Consider the following 23,427-nt stretch of genomic DNA (forward strand, 5'->3'; position numbering starts at 1 on the left):
TGGCCCACACGTACCCCACCCTTTCACCAAGTTGAAGGAAACTGGTTTCATAGTTTCTGCACAATCCTAAAAAATTTGATCTTGAACAGTTACAGAGATATGTGTGAAGTGTTGGTGGAGGTTCAGTACGTGCTCTTGGCACACTCTAGTTGAGATATTTTTCCAGATTGTTACATGGTAAGGAGTGATGTAGTGAAGCAAACTGGCCACTTGATGTCAGCAGAAAACACCACCATTTGGAATGTTTGGATTAGTAAGTGGGACAGCAAGGCTGTCTCTTCTTTAAAGAATACGACTACATATCCCAAATCTTTAAAAAAAAAAAAAAAAAAAAAAAAGACCTTTTGTTCCATCAAACAATTTCAGATTTTGTTTCCCCAAGACAAAGTCAAAATGGAAAATGTGTTGATATATAACTGTGTGTTTTTTTTTTTTTGTTGGGGGGTGGGGGTATATCATTGCACACATCGGAATTATAAAATTTAGTGTAAATACAGAAAATGAACAGATATGTGACAGACAGTATGTACTGTACAATGAGGATATGCAAAGCTCTGTGATACAACAGCTTTTTTTTAATATTATGTTGTATGTCAGTGACAAATCCCAACCACCGCACTCACACACTCCTCCCACGATCACTCCGTCTGCTCCCCCGACAGTCCCTTTAGCTCAGTTCAGTCCCTGTGCTCTGTGCTAGTCATGGGATTATAATCTTTTTGAGCAATGAAGCACAGCTGCGCTGCGGCTCCAATCTCACCATCATAGAATTACACCCTCCATTGGCCGTTGTCTCCTTAAAGTAGTCGCACACAGACTCCAAACACTGAAAATAGGTCACGAAAATTTATGATGGTTTGAATCTTTTCCGTTGCAGATCAGACTAGCTGTGCTGCCGGACTTGTTCATAGACTCGTGAGGCGTGGAACAAAAATAAGATGTGCTGTTTTTGCCGTCAATGGGAGGCCTGGCAGTCCGGAGAGCGGTTCTGTGAATGAACCTGGGGTGTGGTGCACTAGTAGCTATTTGGGTGGAGAAGTGACGCAGTTACGCAGACAAGGCTGATGACTCATGCCTGCTGTTATTACACACACACACGCACACACGCACACACACACACACACACCCACACACCACACACAACACACACACACACACACACACCCACACACACACACACACACACACACACACACCACCACACACCACACAGTGGTTTAGAGCTATCTTTGATATGTAGACTTTAGGGACACATAAGCTGCTGTTAACCTGTTTCACTGTGGTGCGTAACAGCGACGTCCATAACATGGACCGTTATGACATAACATAAGGGATTTAAATACTTTAGGTAATAGTCAGTAACCCATATTATGCATCAGAATTCATTCAGTTTTCATATAAGGAGCCATTCTGTTGGCTAAGCAGTGGTCGGCACAGTGGCTAAAAGCTAATTAGCAAAGACAGCTTTGTTATTAGTTAGCTTTTCCAGCAAGTTTGAAAACCACAGACAGACCAGTTAGTTTCCAATACATTTCCGCTAAATTTAAGTCAGCTAACACTTAGTTGCTGAAAAATATTGTGTAGCTTACACATTTCACACTACTCACGAGCGCCACTAGCTTAGCTTATGGCAAACTAAATGTGGACGCTCTCGTTATGGCCAAACAACTGTCCGCAGTTTCTGGGTATTCTGTGTTAGTACGCACCCGCGGCCGACGTGCTTGATGAATTCCTGCACAAAAAAGTAGTTACCAGATAATTGTGATATATTCCTGTGAAATAATGAGTATATCTCATCTAAATCAATTTTAAAATTTTACCAGTAATAAAATTATAAAGATAACTGAAGTTTAGAGTGGCTGTAATAACATATTTATGAGCAACTTCACCTGTTATTGCTCAAGCACAATGTAAACATTGACACAATTGGAGTTTGAGTTCAGAAAGATATGATTGGAATGTTTTGATTACCATTTACAGTTGGTGATGTAAGACTTGGGTGTTAACTTCATGTTAAAGTCAGAACAAGAAGCTGCACTGAAAGAGATCTATCTGGGAATAGTGGCGCTCGTGAGAGTGTGGCCAAAGTAATCCGGCGAGTTCAAACTGTGCGAGCAAGCTATCCCACAATTCCAAATAGCAGAGATGTCGGTCCAATGAGAGCGGCACTCTGAGCACGGTGATCACATTTGTTCCTTGTTGGAGCTTATACACAAATCAGCTAAGTGAAATCAACATCCCACAAAGAGCAACATGCAACACCTTGGGTCAAACCAAAATAAATGCATTGATTATCCAAATTACTTTTCATGTGCATTTTATTTCACATTTCATAATTATTTAATACTTTCTTTGTGCTGCATAAACTATGTTGAATGTCAACTACTATTTACTTCAATTTGTTCATTTAATTAATATGTACATTCGAGTATCATGTGATCTTGTAAGGCTAAATTTCGGGAACCTCCATGTCTACGGTTCAAAAAATTAAAATTTCACCTCTTTGGGTCTGTTTTCATGGTTTTAGAGCTAAACAACAAATAAAACAGCCAACAGCCTATTCATAAATAAAAGGTAGCGTGTTAGTGGTAGCTTCAGCTAAATGTTCAGTTAGCATACTGGCGTTATCAAACCAACAATTTATAATTTTTTTTAGTTTCCAAAAAAAAAAAAAGAAAAATCTTTGATTCATATTACAGCACATATCAAATAAAAGTAATACCATTTATAAATTGTTGCTTTGAGACACTGTTTACAGAAATGTTTTCGGCACAGTACTGTATGATTTACAGATACATAAAAGTCATAAAATTTTCCAGCAGTGACGGAAATACCCTGGAAAAGGTTTTGGAATTTGAGAGGTGTGATCTAATCATACCATCTCCCTCCCACGCATGCCGACCTTGCTTAAAGCTTTCCGCCTTTTTGGATGTAGAGGATTCCTGTTTTTCTAGCTTCATGTATTACATGGCCTTGGAAGCTGTCCAGTTCCCAATGCAACAGCCAAACCTGTAGAAATCTCATTCACAATGTTAGATACATGCTAGGAGGAACTGTACCCTATGTAAAGGAGGGCTAGTAATACGCAGGTTTTTACCCACTGTTTAAATAGATAACAGTTCTAAGAATGCTCAGATTGTAAGCTGTTATTATTTTTAGGTCGCATAATAATGATTCATGCTTCTTGTGCCTGATTATGTTGTTTGCAAACAACAACAACCTCACTAAGCTAAAGTGGAATCATGGAATATTAATAAGGTGTCGTATTCTGAATAAGTCTTGTAGGACTGCCTGTTATGGGCTTGAAAAGGCGAGGTTGTTTTTGTTGCCATTAATAGACAATGAGGAAGCAGTGCGCTCAGACAAAGAAAGAGTGGAAGGACTCCAAGTCAAAGTTGAACAGACAGAATATTGTATGGTGATGCTCCATCCCACTTGTGCCGCTGAGAACACTGAAGTACTGTTTCTGGACGGGCCATCCATAATGGGCCACAGAAGACCAAGACTACAAAGACAGATTCTCACAATTCCACAATAACTATTCACAGAATCAAATGAATGACAGCCATTGTTTGGTTTCAGTGTACCACTGCAGGGTTTATCTATTTTTACCACTTCATGAGTGAAATTTAGTATTTTGTTGTAGAAAGTGGAGAATCATATTGTGTATATTTGACCTGGAGATGTTTATTCCACTCAGACACTCAGAGATTCCTGCCCTCTGTTATGATGTCATTATTGTGGTCAGTATTGAAAAAGGCAACATCCTGAGGCAAAGGATAGCTCACTCAAAAAGTCCTTACTGTCACCAACATACGGCCTAATGTGAACGACATACCAGATCCCAACATGCCTATTAGGTCTCGTAGAAGCACATAAAACACACAAGACCTTAATTCATGTTGGTTTAGCAGGGCATGAGGATTTCTCACTTTTATTCAGTTGGACCGATTAAACTGAAAACAAATATTGCTTTGTCCCATTGATGGCTAAAAACGGCCTACTCTACTTCACCGGATGGTAGAATTGGCCACAAAATGAGACTTCTGGTACTAACAGATGGCTTCCTCACTCTGTCACTAATATTCCATGTGGCTGTACTTTACACATGACCCACTCTTCTCTTTGCCAAAACTCACATTTCTCTTCCTCCTCAGATGACATACATGGTTCTCAGCAAAGACTTGTTTCACAAGACGTAGCATGACTGTTTGAAAAGGCTATCTGTGGTGCATTTCTGTCAAGATAAGATACTTCCTGTGTACTTGGGACAGCAAGTCAAGTATGACTCGATGGGTGTTGCTAAAGCAGATACACTACCAGTCAAAGGTTTGGACACTTTCCCATTCAACCTTTTAGCTGTGAGGCAAACAGTGGTAACCACTAAAGCCAACGTGCCGCCCTAGCTTCACTGTGACTCAAGGTTTCTGAGAACTGAATGGCAACCCAATGAACTCAATGTTATGATTTAATAAAAAAAAAACAAACAAACATATAATACTCAACAAAAATATAAACGCAAACACTTTGGTTTGCTCCCATTTTGCATGAGATTAACTCAAAGATCTAAAACTTTTTCCACAACACAATATCACCATTTCCCTCAAATATTGTTCACAAACCAGTCTAAATCTGTGATAGTGAGCACTTCTCCTTGCTGAGATAATCCATCCCACCTCACAGGTGTGCCATATCAAGATGCTGATTAGACACCATGATTAGTGCACAGGTGTGCCTTAGACTGCCCACAATAAAAGGCCACTCTGAAAGGTGCAGTTTTGTTTTACTGGGGGGGGAAACCAGTCAGTATCTGGTGTGACCACCATTTGCCTCATCAGTGCAACACATCTCCTTCGTATCAGCCGTGAAGAGACACACCTCTCCAACGTGCCAAACGGCAGCGAATGTGAGCATTTGCCCACTCAAATCGGTTACAACGACGAACTGGAGTCAGGTTCGAGACCCCCGATGAGGACGGACAAGCATGCAGATGAGCTTCCCTGAGACAGTTTCTGACAGTTTTGTGCAGAAATTCTTTGGTTATGCAAACCTATTGTTCCAGCAGCTGTCCGAGTGGCTGGTCTCAGATGATCTTGGAGGTGAACAATGCTGGATGTGGAGGTCCTGGGGCTGGTGTGGTTACACGTGGTCTGCGGTTTGGAGGCTGGTTGGATGTACTGCCAAATTCTCTGAAACGCCTTTGGAGACGGCTTATGGTAGCGAAATGAACATTCAATACACGAGCAACAGCTCTGGTTGACATTCCTGCTGTCAGCATGCCAATTGCACGCTCCCTCAAATCTTGCGACAGCTGTGGCATTGTGCTGTGTGATAAAACTGCACCTTTCAGAGTGGCCTTTATTGTGGGCAGTCTAAGGCACACCTGTGCACTAATCATGGTGTCTAATCAGCATCTTGATATGGCACACCTGTGAGGTGGGATGGATTATCTCAGCAAAGGGAGATGTGCTCACTAGCACAGATATTAGACTGGTTTGTGAACATATTTGAGAGAAATGGTGATATTGTGTATGTGGAAAAAGTTTTAGATCTTTGAGTTCATCTCATACAAAATGGGAGCAAAACCAAAGTGTTGCGTTTATATTTTGTTGAGTGTATATATATATATATATATATAATATATGATATATATTATATATATATATATATATATATATATATATTATAGCTACAGTTTTAAAACAGCCATAAAGAATTTAAAAAAGAATGATCCCAGATCATGACCTCACTTTGAGGTCACTGGAATCACAATATCGATTACGGTACCAATGTTATGTCTGACCGCTAAAGTGAGATGAAAGATTTTACCCAAATAATTTCTTAAAACTTTGGAAGACACTGACTGTAGATGTTTGTCTGTGTATAATGCATTTGGTCTGTGTATATGTAGCCCTGTGGTAGACTGGCTTCCTGGCCAGGGTGTACCCCTCCTTTCACCCTGTGACTGCTGGGATAGGCTCCAAACCCCATGACCCTTGATTGGAGTCAGCGGGTATAGAAAATAAATTAATGAATAAATTAAAAAACAACAAAGAAAAACAACTCAGATACTAATCAACGCAAAATAAAATAACTACTGCCAAATTACATACTCATTTGAAAGAGTATCAATACCAAAAGTGCCATTGTTGCCTCCTGCCTTGGTAATAAATATGAAAACTGGCCAAAGGGAAAAAAAAAAAAAAAATTGCAGGGTGGTGTTAGATGTGAGATTTCACTGTGTCTGCATTCAAGACGACTCAATTCCCAAGTTGGAAATCTTGGAAAACTGCCATGTTTTCTTGAAAAAACACATATAAACAAGAGCAATCAGAGATTTGTGACATCCGCCAAGGGTTGACGAGGACTCAAAATAAAAGATATGTGATTCATGTTGTGACTACGACTTTACATGGATCCAGATTCCATAACACAATGCAATAATTGCATACTGATCCAGACTGGACCGACTGATCAAGATGCTGCCATCTGATATTTCATTCACAAGCCGAAACAAAACAGTCTTCCTGATCTTGGTTTTGCATTGTGATGTATGTTTCTGCTGCAGAACCTGCATATTGATTCAGATCACTCCCAACATCCAACACTAACAGGGTCTTCCTTTGTACAATAGCCACATGTGATTTAAATTTTGTCAAGATCCATCAAGCAGATTTGAGATGATCCTCGAAATGGTGAAAATTTAAGAAATGGTCCAGAATCAGGATCTTGATCCTGATTCACTCCAAAATTTAATGGAGTCTTCCATGGCCTAATATCAGAGGTGTCAAGTAACGAAGTACAAATACTTCGTTACTGTACTTAAGTACACTTTTTAGGTATCTATACTTTACTCCTTTACTTATTTTTCTGCCTACTTCTGACTTCTACTTATTACATTTTCACACAAGTATCTGTACTTTCTATTCCTTACATTTTTAAAACAAACAGCCTCGTTACTCTTGGCTTCAGTTTAATGTTTATATATATATATATATTTCACGTCATGTGCGCCTGTAATCAACTTTTCTGCAGCGCGGCTTTGCTTTGAACCGTGAACCAATCCAAGCAGTGGTTCGCAGATTGAAGCAATGCTTCGATCTATTGATACTTTAACTTGTGTCAATCTGAGCAGTATAGCTATCTGAACATGGCCCAATCTCTCAAGGTCAGGAATAATTTCATACAAGTGTAAAATTAATGACTGGATGCTAATCTGGGTCATCCTGGAGGAGGAATTAGTCCAAATTGCAACTTAATGTCTGTGAGATAGTGATAAAAACTGGAGAAATAGTTTTGGAGTTTAGAGAGCGCTAAAAGACACAAATAATCCTTTTTAATACCCTCTTCCTGCTTGTGAGGTAGGGCCATCGTAAATATAAATAACCACTGTAAAGTGGCCTCCCCTAAAATATAAAAGCCAGCACGGCTCAGTGAAGACCACTGAATCAATGATGTCATTAGCTCTTGCGTGACATGATCTCAGCAGCGGGTTAATCCATTAGTTGTTTGGCTCATGAAATTACAAAAAATATTGGTGTTTCTCAAAGCCGAAGATGACCTCCTCAAATTTCTTTTGTCCGGTTGACCATTCGGCTGCTCCTGGTTTTTTTTGTGTTCGGAGTCGCCACAGCAGATACAACCAGATTCACACTGATATTTGGCACAGGTTTCATGCCGGATGCCCTTCCTGACGCAACTCCAGTGTTACCTGGAGAAACACACACAGCCGCTGGTGTTCCAAAGAGGTCTCCCATCCAAGTACTAGGTCCTGCACTGCTTAGCTTCTGAGATCTGACAGGATCAGGCTTACACAGAGCAACCCAAATATTCAGTTTACTGTCCTAGAGGAGTTAAAAAAAAAAAAAAAAAGAAAATATTCACATTTACGAAGCTGAAATCAGAGAATTTAGACATTCTAAAATTGAATAGCTGGCAATTAATTTAATAACATAGAAATGGATTAATCATTGCATCTCTTGTGTATTCACCATAATGTCTGGAGTATAAGTCACGCTTATTTCTATTTTACCCTGCAACTTATATATTGAAAATTCACAAGTTTGTTATTAATAATAGTAATTGTAATGACTATTTATATAGAACTTTCCAAGAATCAATGCACTAAACAAAATAAAAGAATAAATGCCAGTAATAAAAAAATACAGTACAACAAGACACAAAAAACAGAAAATTAAACAGCTGATTATCCCGAAGGTGTGATTGATAGTCTGGTGCGACTTATACTCCAGAAAATATGGTAATTGACAAATGTGCTGGATTAAAAACAAACAAACAAAATAAAAAGTCCAATGATCCCTTTTTATTTTCCTTCTTGCACACACTCATATGGTGTGCCACCTTTGCATGCAGGTTCTGTGAAATCCACCAAATGATTTAGGAGGAGTTGTGCTGACAAGGCTCATGGATGGACAGACAGGTGGACAGGGTGATTCGTTGCTTGCAGTCTATTCATTATCTGTGAGGGCGAGCGATTTGTGCATCAGCGTCAGAACCAGCTGTGAAGTTATTGTCGGTTATGCAGTATGCTAAATATGCTCTTAACACAGCAGGTGTGAGCCAGCTGACTGACTGCTGCTCCACCTCTCTTCCTCTAAATCACAGCATCACTCAACATGCATGTATCCAAATAGCGACATAAAAACGAAAACCCGTCCACTCTGATGCACATCTGTTCCCCATGCCCCCACTGCAATGCATCTGCTTTTCTTCGTTTAGCTGCCACACAGAACATACTGTAACACCCCGACGGTGCTTCAGATTACACGCAAAATGACAACAATGTATCAAATGTTCAACCGATCAATCTATGTCATCACCGGTAAAGATCTATACTGATTTCTACCTGCACCAGGTCCTGTTTTTACCATTAGCTGTCGGTCTGTTGCCTGGTTTAAATTTCTGTAAGGGGGAAAGAAATTCCTGCATCCACCCCCTTTTTGTACTCACTCCAAAAGTTAATGGCTTCTTCCTTAGCCTGTACTCCACTTTTCTGCCAAGTTTCAAGAAAATAGGTTGAGTAGTTTTAAAGTAGTGCAGAGGTGGTGGCCAAGAGTGCGCTTGATTTCCGGTTCAAAACCTCACCCCTGTCACATTTCTTTGTGTAATGTGAAGCTGGGTCATGAAGGACACCCAGTGTAGAGCTTGTGCCAATTCAATGTGCAGATCCATCTTGGATCTGCTGTAGCGACCCTGAGTGAAAACAAGGAAGCAGCCGAGGGGCTTGTTGTATCAAAAAAAGAAATAAAAAAATAATAAGCATATGTAGAGTGGTAATATGCAAATAATGAATGTATATGAGTTCAGCGGAAGGCTTCGCCTCGTTGAATGGTATGTTTCAGTTTTCACCTCATGAAATATTCATTCCATTGAAAGAATGTAAAAACATTCATTATTTGTTTTATATAACAGCTAAAATAGATCCTTGTCATTTGATATTTTATTAATTTATAAACAACAGAAAAGGGACTTACATTTTGGTGTTCCACTGCTGCTAAAGTCCAACACAAACTTTAAATAGGAGTCCAAATTGTGACGTGTAGTCCAGAGATGCCGTGCACTGACTTTGTACTCCCCCCCCCAAAAAAAAGTGCTCTCTGAGTACCCACTCTGTTTCCTGGTGGCTTCTCAAGGTAAATTCAAGTGTGAAGGCCAGAGCATTGCAAAGGATTTAGAATTACAGAACGCAAAACACTTTCATTAAAGCTCAGGTGAGACCACCAGTGTGGATGAGGTGCTGCCAAAAAAGTACCGAAAAAAAAAAAAAAAAAAAAAAGCTGCTGCAAGTAAACCTCACAGAAATGCCTCAATAATTAAGTGCCACACACACACAGATACTTTACTATGTACCTAGACAGCAATAAAATATCTTCACTATTAATACATTTTAACAACTATCACTCATTAGATTTGTGATTTTAACCTTCATGTGCAGTATATATCAGAACATGAATCCTCATTATAAAACACCTACATTCTTGTCATTTCATTGGTGGATTTTATGTCTTGTAGCTTTGATTATTTGTACCACTGTAGAGAAAATTAATCCAATGATGGCATTTTCCCTGCGATTTATTTCCATTTACTGTTCATTCTGGCTCTATGTTTCCCTCCACTGATGTCTCAGTGTTCTCAGGAACATCTGTAGTGGCCCTTGAAGCACCTTCAGGTGAAGAAGTTCCTATCATGATTTTTTTTTTTTTTTACTGGATTGAGGAAACCAGACATTAGTATGTTTTTTCTGCCTCATTTGAAGTAAAATATCAAATGACAAACATGTGTTCTTTCCATTTGCGCAATGGAAAAAATGCTTTCCATTCCTTGAAAGGTGGAATGTTCCATTCAACGAAGCAAATTCATTACTTGAACACTAATGAATGGTTTGTGTTCTCACGGTTTCTTCCTTAACGTGGGTGTCTTTCCGGCCTGATCACAGCTTTTTCCCCCGCAGGTATGTGGACAGCCAGGTTCAGTAATGCTGGAAAAACCATTACACACCTTTTATTATCACAATTGCAAGGTGTTGCTAAGCAAGTCTACTCATGTTGCCACTGCTGTGAATTTTTTTTTTTCAGGTTTTACTTTTAACTCACTACAATATTCAATCATCTCTAGCCTGGAGCTGGAACTAAAGACCTTTCGTCTCCATTTTAGTATTGTGAAGGCATTAAATCTCATATCGTGACAGCTGTTGGACCAGAAACTGTTGCATAGCTCAAACACAGAACATTTGCCCACCTATTTTTCCTGGCTTGGCTGGGTTCCCTTCATATAATCATTTCTTCAGGGATGGGAATTCATTGCTTCAGGTTCTTTTTTAGGGTGGGGTGGGGGGGAGTTGTTGGGTCATCTGGAAAAGAACACATGAATAAATCTTCCTAATGGAAAAGGAACAATACCTAACTCAAATGGGTACTCGGGGAAGCAGAAAGCAACATTAAGCTGAGTAAATACTAAGAACGCGTTTTCCAGGAACTTTTCAAATATCATCTAGTCTTATTTTCGGATTAAGAAGTATAGCCTCAAGCAATCTTAACATCTACTCTTATTCAGTCCGCGAACACCTGAATCTTGTTTTGAATGGAAATGTAAAAACCAAGCTGTAGTAGTTTTTCAGATAACATCTTCTAGAGGCCGACAGTTATATATACAAATATTTGAACAGTGACACAACACTGGAGTTCTAAGAAAACAATCAAGATGGCCTTGTACTCTAAACTGTCAGTTTGAATAATTCAAGGGGTTTGGCAAAAATGTCAGCCATTTTTACATACATTCCCTCCATTTTCATAGTCTGTAAGTAATTGGACAAACAAAATATAAGTATTGTTGTTTATACAAATAATAAATTTTAAAGGCAATTTTCTTAAAACAAGTCAGAGGATATATCCAAAAACATTTCCAAGTCGATATAGTTTTGGAAGGATTAATAACAACAGAAGGCATGAAAGTTCAGGCTGCATTTAGCCAGAGTTTGCTTGACAAGGAGACTCGAGACTAGATTAATGCAGCAGACAAGTGTAAGAATTGCTCAGTTGATTATAGAAGCAATAAATTTGGTATAAATACTTCCAAAAAGTAAAAAAAAAATAAATAAATAAATTAAAAAAGGCTTTTTTTTTATTTTATAATGTTTAAGTCATTGTTTTCATCTATTCAACAGCCTATTCTGGAAGTTTCCAAGTCTTTATACACAGATATCGGCGCAAAACAAACACCATCACAGATAATCTGTGTGCTGTTCTGCGTTCTTTCTCCTCTACTCTTCTTCCTGCATGCCAACAACTGCACCTCCAGTCACCAGTATGTGAAGCTCCTGAAGTTCACGGATGGTACGACCCTCATTGGACTCATCTCTGATGGAGACAAGTTTGCCTACAGGTGGTAGATCGACCACCTGGTGTCCTGGTGCAGACAGAACACCCTGGAGCTCAACGCCCTCAATCACCGACTAATAATCAATTAAGTAACTGCTGCTGCACTAATATTTAGGTTATCTAATTATGAACTCTATAAAAATGTTTGTAATTCTTAAATATACAAAATGCTGAAAGTCCGCACTACAGGCTGATGCTGATTGTTTAAATTCAACTCTGTTGTGTTGCTGTACAGAGAAAACAGTAACAACTGAGCAAAATACTTATGAAAAATCAATGGTTCCTCCACAAACACACATTGGTTCATGAAAATCGTAAAAACACAGCACAAAAAGGCTAAAATAAATAAAGAAATTAAAAAAAGAACTGTGAACTTCCTTTTCTCTTAAAGGGCACCATGGAGGTGAAAATAAAGGAAGTTTTATTTCCTCAAAAAAAAAACAAAAAAAAAAACGATGCAAGCAGACTAATACACCTCCACGCCTATTGAACAACATAAATGTTTTTAAAACGCTACGCTGCAGAGCACAGACCAGCTGGAAGTATAAAACAAGATCTTTGTGGTTGGGCACATGCTGTCATCTTCCTCTTCCTTTTGTACACTGTTTGAGTGATGGCTGGTGGGCGTGTCTGCACTGCGCTGTTGACCCTGTCACTCGTCTGTTTGTCAGAACGCCTGTGAGAGACAGGAAGCCAAGAATCAGAGGGGCCAGAAAACAGACATCTAACCACACCCAACCCCAGGGCTGGACATGCACCAAACAACAACGCATGTCTCGCAGTCGATTAGAATGTAAAACTAATCTTCTCTGACTTCTGAAGTCCTGACTGCCTTCAAATTAACTCTAAAGTCAAACCTAAATAAAGACAAATAAGCAATGTTCAAGTAAAAAATATACAATATATTTCTTGTATAAACTTTTACAGAAGGTCTTCAACATTTACTTTTACATATATTACACACTGGGGACAAAATAGTGCCACTTTTCACATTTTCCTCGATTACAAATGGCGTCTCCATAACGGCCAGGTTTTATGTACATTTTTTACAAGCATGCCAAGCAAAGCAGCCCTTAGACGCATCCAGAAAGGCTGTGATGAGATACAGATGAGGTATATAAAAATCCCTGAAAACAACTTTGTGAGGTATGAACACGATAGCCAAACTAATTTCCTTTCATTCCCCCGCACACATCCAAACGACCCATTTGTTCCGAGTGACAACAGAGAACAGCCAATTACACGTTTCCTAATGCTACTGCGCCACACAGTGCAGCAGACACAAGCACAGCCAACATGCATTCCTTTATACACCGATTCTGAGCTAATAAATTACGCCTTGACCTGATCTGACATTGTATTCAAAATAAGGCGAGTTCAAGACCGGAAGGGATACGACAGAGTACAAAAGAAGGTCCTTTAATAATCATAATCACATGCAAATAATGCAGTAACAACCAAGAGAATATTTATGAGGTTTTCTGAATCTACTTTAACGTTTGAAGCCGGTGGCCACAACTGCCTGACATCAGATTAACTATTTAAAGACTTAAAGAATTAAAGACACTGTTGTAGCTGTTCTGAGCAAAAGAAAAATATTCTGTGGTTATTCCCTTCTGCTGCAAACTGGACAATAATTCAGAGCTGGATCACTACTAGCTTATTTCCTCTCAGCTCAGGTACAATCAAAACACTGCAGTCTAGTCCCCAGGAAACATTCCCATTGGCCAAACACTTCTTATCAAACATCAAGGCAATAACTGTATTGATAAAAGCAATCTATAGACATCCACTTTATAGCTGGTGAATAAGAAAAACAAAGCATAACCCTGGACTTAACAGAAAAGTTAATTGTCCTACTGTTATGGCTGCACATGACCATTTAATAATGTCTTGTGCAGATGAAAGAAAGTTTGTCCTTGTGTTAGACATTAAGGCACTGCAGATTGGACATAAGGGAGCATGTCCTTTGCATACAGTCTCTGTTGTATTAAGAAGTCCGTCCTATCAGCCCTCATGTAGATTCCAGTGTGTCCAGCTGGAAAACATTGTGATTGGTTGGGGTGGTAAAGAACAACTTCTCCTCACTGGTGGAACGATTGTCACAGGGACTCTGCAACCCCAGCGTCCTTTCAAAGTCCAACAGCTGGCCCATGAAGTTGAAGTTTGGGGAAATGTTTGACTTCTTCCTCTTGACAAAGTCATAAGCGTCGTTAAGAGACAGGTTGAGTCTCTGCATCAGGTAGGCCACGGTGACTGTGACTGAGCGACTGATGCCAGCCAGGCAGTGGACCAAGATGCCGCACTGTTTGGACCGAGCCTCATCTGTGAGAGATACACAAATATGGTCAGCAGCAGTCACAAACAAGCAGAAAATCATATGATCGCTTGCCAACCACAAGGACAGGAGAATGTACAAAAACGCAGTTTTGATTAAAAAAAAAAGTCAAATCTCATCAAGATCCTCTAAAGACCACACATTTTACTGAACAGAGTACTGATCATTGTGCCCAAAGCAATTTTAACAAAATGTATCAGATTCTCACCAAATATGAACAACACATCCCAAATAGGTGCATCTTGCACCACCGCAAATTTGAGCACAATCGGGGTTTCACAAAGACCCTCTAAAGACCACCCACTTTACTGAACAGAACACTGATCCTTGTGCCTGTGATAACTTCAAAATTTACAAGATATTCATCTAATTTGAACTGAACATACCACATGAGTGCATCTTGGACCACATCAAAGGTTACCATGGTTGGGTTTCACTAAGCCATAATTTTTTTAAGGTCAGTATCAGCTGGCTCTTTTATATTCCCTAACCAATCAGCCACAAAACAATATATAAATTACAAACTTGTTGAAAGTAGAGCTGCGACAAATCAATGAATACAGAAAATAGTTGGCCAATTAATTAGTTGCTTGGGCTATAAAATGGTGAAAAATAGCAAACAGTGCTTTCCAGAGCCCATGATGATTCCTTCAAATGTCTCAATATTCAATTTATTGCCAGAAAGGAGTAAATAAAATAGTAACACAGAATGTATACACATTTAAGAAGCTGAAATAATAGAATTTGGATGATAAACATCCATCTATCCATTTTCTTCCGCTTTAGCCGGAGTCGGGTCGTGGGGGCAGCAGCTCAAGCAAAGCCGCCCAGACCTTCTGATCCACACACACCTCCCCCAGCTCCTCCGGGGGAACCCCAAGGCATTCCCAAGCCAGCTGAGAGATGTAGTCCCTCTAGCGTGTCCTGGGTCTTCCCTGGGGCCTCCTCCCGATGGGACGTGCCCGGAACACCTCTCCAGCGAAGCGTCCAGGGGTATCCGGAAAAATTGCCCGAGCCACCTCAGCTGGCTCCTTTCGACATGGAGGAGCAACGGCTCGACTCCGAACTCCTCCCAAGTGACTGAGCTCCTCACCCTATCTCTAAGGGAGCGCCCAGCCACCCTGTGGAGGAAACTCATCTTGGCCGCTTGTACTCGCAATCTTGTTCTTTCGGTCATGAGCCAAATCTCATGACCATATGTGAGGGTCGGAACGTAGATCGATCGGTAAATCGAGAGCTTTGCCCCCCTGCTCAGCTCTCTCTTCACCACGATGGTCCGATACAGCGACCGCACCACTGCAGAAAACAATAACTAAAAAACAAAAAATCCTGAAGCAATTAATCAATTATCGAATTAGTGGTCAATTGATTTAATAGATGATTAAGAAGAAGATGATGAACATTATTGATCTCACAGAGGAGAAATTCACATGTTACGTCAGCTCTTAAGAAAACACACAAGGTGGGTGCAAGTAGAGGAAAATGTTCATCAACCAGCGTGTGCAAGGATAAGCAATGATAATAATACTTGTAACAGTACAACACATAAGAAATGAGGTAGAAAAAAAAAAAAAAATATATATATATATATATATATATATATATATATATATAAATACAATAGGGTTATAGCAACTGGCCCACCTTTACAGGTACTCTGCCCTGCACCATCTGTGGGCCAGTGGCATCGCTCTCTCCCCTCCTTCCATCTTTTCAGGCACCAGCACATGGCAGGAGTTCAGTGGCTACTGCAGGTCATCAGATGGGCACCCTCCCTTCTTTTGATGTTTTGTCAAATTAAGCCCATGACACATCGGGAGGGCTTGACAGCAAATCCAGCATCCTGGATCTACCCCCGCTGTCAGAAAGTTATGTTGGATCCAAAAAGGATCGGTTCCCACTGAACAATAGCGTTAGAGCTTACTGCCAACATCTAGTCAATCAGAGCGCGGCATACAAAGGTCAGGAACTAGCTGACAGACGCTCGTCCAATATAACTTTTCTTCATCCAATATTTCTCTCTGTTGGACCCCTTACCATTATTTGTATTTTTTTTATATATATATATATATATATATATATATATATATATATATATATATATATATATATATATATATACATATACATATATACACACACACATATATACATATACACCCATTAATTGTGTAGCTGTAGTTGAAAGCAGAACTGTTAATATTCCATTTGCCACCCAAATCCCAATATGGAACCATGGTTAGGTCAGCAACACAGCTTGTTATTTCTACGTATTTCCAAATTCAGCATAAGAACACAAAACACATGCTTCAGCTCTGAATTGATCTACCAAAGTGAAACACCAAGTCAAATCAATGCTGTGGTTCAGCAGGTGATGTTCAGCACAAGAGTATATGTCCATTTTTTATGTTTCATTTTTTGTAAAACTGCAGTTTTCACATTGTTCTAGTAACTTGTAATTTGATGGTACTATCCTGCTTTTGTGGTTTCTATGGTCAAACACTGTTCTGTAATCTAGATGTGTGACTCTGATCCGCTTTAAATCTTAGTTACTGACAGGAGCAAATAGCTGTCAACTAGACAACAAAACACCTCACCGAACAGGTTCCAGTCTTAAATTGTGACCTGACAAAGACAACTTCATTGAGTAGAAAGAACGCTTCCTTCCTCTTTCTACACCCTTTGAAAACTAGGTCACCATTCATGGCCACGTAACCACATGAGTCAAAAGAGGAGGTTCCAGGTGCTGTGGTGGTGACGGCCAGCACATCAAAAGTGAAACTAAATTGATTTCATGGCACTACAGCAAAAAACTGTTTTTTACAACTGTTGTCATTCTCCTTTAAAATGGCGGCAACTCTAGGACACAATATGGAGTCTAACATAAAAAAAATATCCAAGTATGAATATTACTTGAGGTAGGTAGCTGACCTAAAGAATTCATTCGATCTAATATCTCCACACTCCACTGTGAGGGCCCATAGAAACACATCGCATGCTGCAGTGCTCAAATACTCAAAGTTACACTTAATTTCAAGTGTGTTTGTATGTGTTACATGGTTTGTAATGACATGTGTCCTCTAATGTGGTTAAGTTTGGCACATCAGAGCCAACACGTTGCTGTGGTCTGAGGTCCTAAAAACCGCTGACAATGTTTGAGCATTTGAATTTACTACTTAAAATTTTAATATAAAGGAACCACTATTTCAACTACATTTCATAAAAAATGTGTTCTTTTGTTTTTGAGTAATTCTGCTAAAGGGCAAATTTACAACTATAATATTACATTGTAGTTGGAAGAGATAATTAATACTTTTTGGCAAGTGTCATAAGTGCCAGACCCACTTGAATTTATGAGTCACCAAATTCTACAGAAGCTAAACAACCTAAACACACTAAATTTGCTCTATGTGGAAAGTTTCTGATGTAATAATAATGACAGAGTGTCTGAAATTGAATGGGCCAGTTAGTATTTCACTCACCTATGAATGATATGGCCTCTGGAAAGAACTGGGACAGGTTCTGACTCCAGTGGTCTGAAATGGGGATCTGCTTATACCTGAAGTGGCCTTCATGTTCAAACATGTTGGGAAGATTAGGTGTGACGTTTAGGATGTACTTGATGTTGTACTGGCCAAGTACATCGAGGTTAGTGGAGTCTTTGGCACAGCCCAGGTAAAGATAGGGCAGGATCTGGACAGGGAAAGCAGGCTGATTACTGGGAACAGGACTCTCATCGGACTCCGTGGCGCTGGTCGGCTCTCGATCAGATTCCCCATCGGAGCAATCTGAGCTGATGCGGAGATTTCCAAAACCCAGAATGGAGAGTGGGGGAGACGAGCTGGGACAGGAGCTGTCCAAGAGAGTCTCACAGTGTTCAGGGTACTCTGTGTGGAACTTCACAAAACCCCCTGCACACAAGTTAAAGCACACACACGCACACAAAATAAATAAATAAATATCAGACTCTTTTCTTTTCAAGGGATGTCTTGTTTAAATGCTGCTTAAAACCAAAATCAATTGTGCAAAACTCCTGCATATGATCAATATATACACTTCTTCTTTGTCTTTCGGCTGTTCTCGTTAGGGGTCGCCACAGCAGATCAATCGTTTCCATCTCACCCTGTCCTCTGTATCTTCCTCTGTCACACCAACCACCTGCATGTCCTCCCTCAGCACATCCATGAACCTCCTCTTTGGTCTCCCTCTTCTCCTGCCTGGTGGCTCCATCCTCAGCATCCTTCTCCCTATATACACTGGGTCCCTCCTCTGCACATGTCCAAACCATCTCAATCTCGCCTCTCTGACTTTGTCTCCAAACCGTCCCACCTGAGCTGTCCCTCTGATATGTTCATTCCTAATGTTGTCCATTCTTGTCACTCCCAAAGAGAATTTCAACATCTTCAGCTCTGCCTCCTGTCTTTTTGTTAGTGCCACTGTCTCTAAACCATACAACACTGAACAAAAATATAAAATGCAGCACTTTTGATTTTGCTCCCAGTTTTTATGAGCTGAACTCAAAGATCTTAAACATTTTCTATATACACAAAAGATCTGCTTCTCTCAGATACTGTTCACAAATATGTCTAAATCTATGTTGGGCACTTCTCCTTTGCCGACATAATCCATCCCACCTCACAGGTGTGGCATATCAATATGCTGATTAGACAGCATGATTACTGCATAGGTGTGCCTTAGGCTGGCCACAATAAAAGGCTACTCTGAAATGAGAAATGAGCAGTTATGCTTTATGGGGGGGTCCGGTCAGAAAACCAGTGTGAACCCGTGTGATCTGGTGTGACCACCATTTGCCTCACACAGTGTAAGACATCTCCTTCACACAGAGTTGATCAAGTTGTTGATTGCGGCCTGTGAAATGTTGGTCCACTGCTCTTGAATGGCTGTACAAGGTTGCTGGATATTGGCAGGAACTGGAATACGCTGTTGTATACACCGATCCAGAGCATCCTAAACATGCTCAATGGGTGACGTGTGGTGAGTATGATGGCCATGCAAGAACTGTGATGTTTTCAGCTTCTAGGAATTGTGTACACATCCTTGCACTTTTATCACTTTTCACCCCCCGCCCAACACACACACAAAATTCTCAATTCCATCCAAAAATAAAAACCAAACAAAAATAAATGCATAAATAACTAATCACTAAGCACAGTTTGATCCATAAATATTTGAGCAGTGGTGATTTTTGTAAATTTGCCAATTAAGATGTGCTTAACCCACTACCACCTGCCTCATTTTGGCTCATCAGTATTTCACAAATAAAAAGTGAAATTTCCCATCGGTGGGATATACAGGGGTTAAAGCAAAAACTTTCAGCTTTAATTCAAGGCATTTGATAAAAAAATACACAGACCATTTCGAATTTGCAACCATTTTTATACACAGTGCCTCCATTTTCAGAGCCCATTAAGTAATTGGACATACTAAATACAAGGGTTATCTCATATAAATAAATCTGCCATCAGGTTTGTTTTTTGTTTTTGTTTTTTTTGCAATTAGTATTTACTCTGCATAAACACACAAAAGAAACCCTAAAATTTGCGTAATAATGCCTCATTCACTCCGACTGAACCTCAGAGGGTCACATTTTGAAAGGCCAGACAGACAGCTTGAGCCCCAGATAATTTCATAATTTTCTCCACACCGAACAAGACTTGGCCTCAAAAAGTTGGCAAACAGAAATAATAATACAGAGTTTATAATTCTCCTGATTTTGACTGGCCAACAGACAGCTTTGCCATGTCAGATAAGGAGAGTGCAGTTTCTTGTCAGGCTCTGTTTTTCAGTGACAATCTCAGGGCAAACAATAAAAGTGGTACGGCTGAACCTACAAGAATCATACTTCAGTCATGGCCCGTTGTACACTGGCTACTCTAGAACATGTAATATACTAATACTTGTGACAAAAAGTGTAACAAAAATATTGAGTATAAAGATCTTTGACATAAAATAAAAAAAAACTGAACTAATAGCTTATTTTAAGTATAACTACATGTGTGATGAAAAATTTAACATCATGAAGCAATGGGCCACCACTGGATTATTTTCATGATGAAAAAAATGTTAATTATTTTCTTGATTAATCAATAAATTGCTTGAACCATAAAATCTCAAAAATATGGAGAGAACTGTCAGTCTCCCATAAAAACATCCTCAAATTTCTTGTTTTGTCTACAACCTAAAGATAGTCTGTTTATTGTCCAAGATAAGTAAAGAAATTAGCAATGAAATCAGATAAATATACACATTTAAGAACATGAAATCACAAAATTTAGACTTCAAAACTGACTCCAAACAATTCACCAATTATGAAAATAATTAGCGATGGTGAATTTAATGGGATGGCACGAGTACACGTCACTTCCAGCGAAGTATCCGAAGGCGAGAATTTGGTACTTTCGATGAAAACACACTTGGGCTATATTTCTTGTCTACTGAAATCAGCTAGTTTGGTTCTGTCTCTAACTTGCTTCTAACAGTCAACTGACAGCTCTCATTGCCTAGATCTATGAGATTTATCCTCCAAGCTGACCTGAAATGAACATTACGTTACATTAAACTGACTTTATTGATGAGTCTGATCCCTTTGCAAAGTGACCAAATTACATGTATTTGTACTGAGTTCAGCGATGTTTTCATCAGCCAAAAATGGCCACCAGAGGGTGCTGGGGTAAAGTCTGCAGTAACCCATAGTAGATGAATTAATTATTCATTGCAGGTCTAGTCAACAGGCTACAACTTTGTTAATAAAATTAAGTACTTATAGCCAGTTACATTAACATTTTCACTGAAGACATCGTAGACTTCATTTACATCAATCATTAAGAATTAAACGCCTGAATACGAGGTCTGTTAGCAAAGTATCTGACCTTTTTTTTTTTTTTTTTCAAAAACCTGATGTATTTGAATCAAGCCTGCTTGCGTGAGCCAACCTTGAACCTTCGTGCGCATGCATGAATTTTTTCACGCCTGTCGATTACGTCATTTGCTGGCAAGCAGCGTTTGTGTGAGGTCGTGTGTAGTGCGCTCGTCGGATTTTCATTGCAAGGAAAATGACGGAATGAGTGGAGCAGCGCCGCATCAAATTTAGCCAGAAACTGAGCGACAAAACTGTCAAAACCTGAGTAACTGCACAAAAAGGAGACAAGACAGGGAAACCACCAAGACAGCCATGACAACTCCGATACGGAAGGGCGCGGGTACACATCACTTCCGGCGAAGTGGCTAATCCGAAGGCGGAAATCCATACTTCCGCAACTAGCTTTCCACTGAAAACAGGCTTGGGCTGTATTGATTGTCTATTGAAATCAGCTAGTTTGGTTTTGTCTCTAGCTTGTTTCTAACAGCCAGCTGATAACTATCACTGCCTGGAACGACAAGATTTAAACACTAAGGTGACCTGAAATTAACTACTGTACATTACTTTCACTTTATTGAAGAGTCGGATCCCTTTGAAAAGTGACCAAATTACATGTATTTCTATTGAGTTCAGTGATGTTTTCAGCGGCCAAAGAAGCCACCTGAGGGAACTCGGGTAAAGTCTGTGCACTCATTATTATAAGATACTGTGGCTACAATTGGAGAAATTGCATTGTGCAACTTTAGACTGTTTCAACAACAGTTGCACAATTTCATGATGGAGTGGCAGAGAGGATTTCCTTAAAAAGATGATGTACAATTGTTTGTCAGAAGGCACTTGGGAACTGAGCCTAGATTTCGTCAGTTTACTTCCAATGGCACAGAAGCCTAGAACTTAAAAAAAAAAAACTGTTACTGTTCATACTTATCAACCAGAGTGTAAATAAACAGCGAAAACCTGCTTGGAATGTTCTTAAATCCGCATTTTTAAGCTGTTTAACTCTAAGACAGACCATTCATGAAAATCTATTCCTGCAGGAGCAAAAACATTGCGCAGCCATTTTGGAATTTTAATTGAGATTCTCAGGCACACAAAACTTTTTTCTGCGGCGCATATAAACCTCCAGAACCTCACAAGACAGGATGGATATATCTGCACAGTCGTTAATCAACAGCGTCGGCTCTGTTGAAACTTTAAAAAACGTCATTCAGAGCGAATTAGCGAGTAGCGTTTCCACAAAGTTTATGCTAGCTTTCGGAAACGTCGCGCGCGCAAAATAAAAATCAAACAGACGCACACGCGGAATATTTACTGGATATTTCAGAAAACAAAGTGATTTATTTACCTTCCAGATAAAAAGCTTTACATCCATCATCCCAGAGTTTCTGAAGAAGCAGTCCCAGAGCCGAGGACGGAGCGCTGCCGTCCTGCTGCCACTCCGCCGTGCACTCGTCGTACACGATCACCGTGTCCGTCTTACACCGCCGCACGAACTTCTCCTTATCCTCGTGGCTGGGGAGGATGGTCCGGATGGGTATGTTGCCCTTCTTGAACCTGCGGAGCATCAGCCCGGGGATGACCAGGCTGACGGCGCTCTCGATGTGGGAGGACTCGTAGAGCTCGTGCGGACGGCAGTCCAGCAGGAGCAGCGAAGCGCCTCCGGACTCCAGCTCCACTTGTAGCCATTCCACGCTTTTACCCGGTTTCACATTCGACATATCGGCGCCGATAACACCTTCGCTACATTATAAGTCATAATGAAAAACTACATTTTCGTTTTATCACCTGCGGCCAGAAGAAGCGTCGCTACCCCCGTCGGCGCGCGGAACTCCCGCTGCCGCCGAATTCCATCAGTGTTCCTCCAAAAGCTCCAGGCTTTTCTCCTCACAACTTTAAAATTCACTGTTTTACAACACCAAAATAATCTCTTTGCCAACTTCATGTACTACTCCACACCGCACCAGAGTCACATTCCGCTTTTATCATTTCGATACACGGAGTTTTCTTTTTTTTGTTGTTTTTTTAGTTGACAGTGAAGCAACACAAGTGGGAGGAGCTTATTACTCATGATTTAAAGTCACAGTTAAGAATCAGCGAGTACTTTCTTTAATATCGCTGACCAAATAGCTTTATAGTTACTACCTACTTCTGCAAAGATATTTTATTTTTTATTTAGCCAGGTTAGTCCCATTGAAATATCTTTCGCAAGGGAGACCTGGACAATTATAAAGTTTCCAATTCACCTAATCTGCGTGTCTTTAAATGTGGGGGGAAACCGGAGCACCCAGAGGAAACCCATGCAAACTTCGCAA

The 23,427-nt window shown here is 40.0% G+C and overlaps 1 protein-coding gene across 1 annotated transcript; it reads right to left on the minus strand.

The window, feature by feature from the left end:
* Positions 1-12,778: 12,778 nt before the first annotated feature.
* LOC117512642 (dual specificity protein phosphatase 7-like) lies at positions 12,779-23,136 on the minus strand. Its single transcript, XM_034172791.1, has 3 exons — positions 22,461-23,136; positions 17,718-18,146; positions 12,779-14,222 (listed from the first exon to the last, which is right to left on the minus strand). The coding sequence occupies exons 1-3, from the start codon at positions 22,831-22,833 to the stop codon at positions 13,912-13,914; spliced, it is 1,113 nt and encodes a 370-aa protein (XP_034028682.1). The 5' UTR covers positions 22,834-23,136; the 3' UTR covers positions 12,779-13,911.
* Between the last annotated feature and the right edge of the window lie 291 nt (positions 23,137-23,427).

This window comes from Thalassophryne amazonica, chromosome 6, assembly GCF_902500255.1.
Source record: "Thalassophryne amazonica chromosome 6, fThaAma1.1, whole genome shotgun sequence".
Lineage (NCBI taxonomy): Eukaryota > Metazoa > Chordata > Actinopteri > Batrachoidiformes > Batrachoididae > Thalassophryne > Thalassophryne amazonica.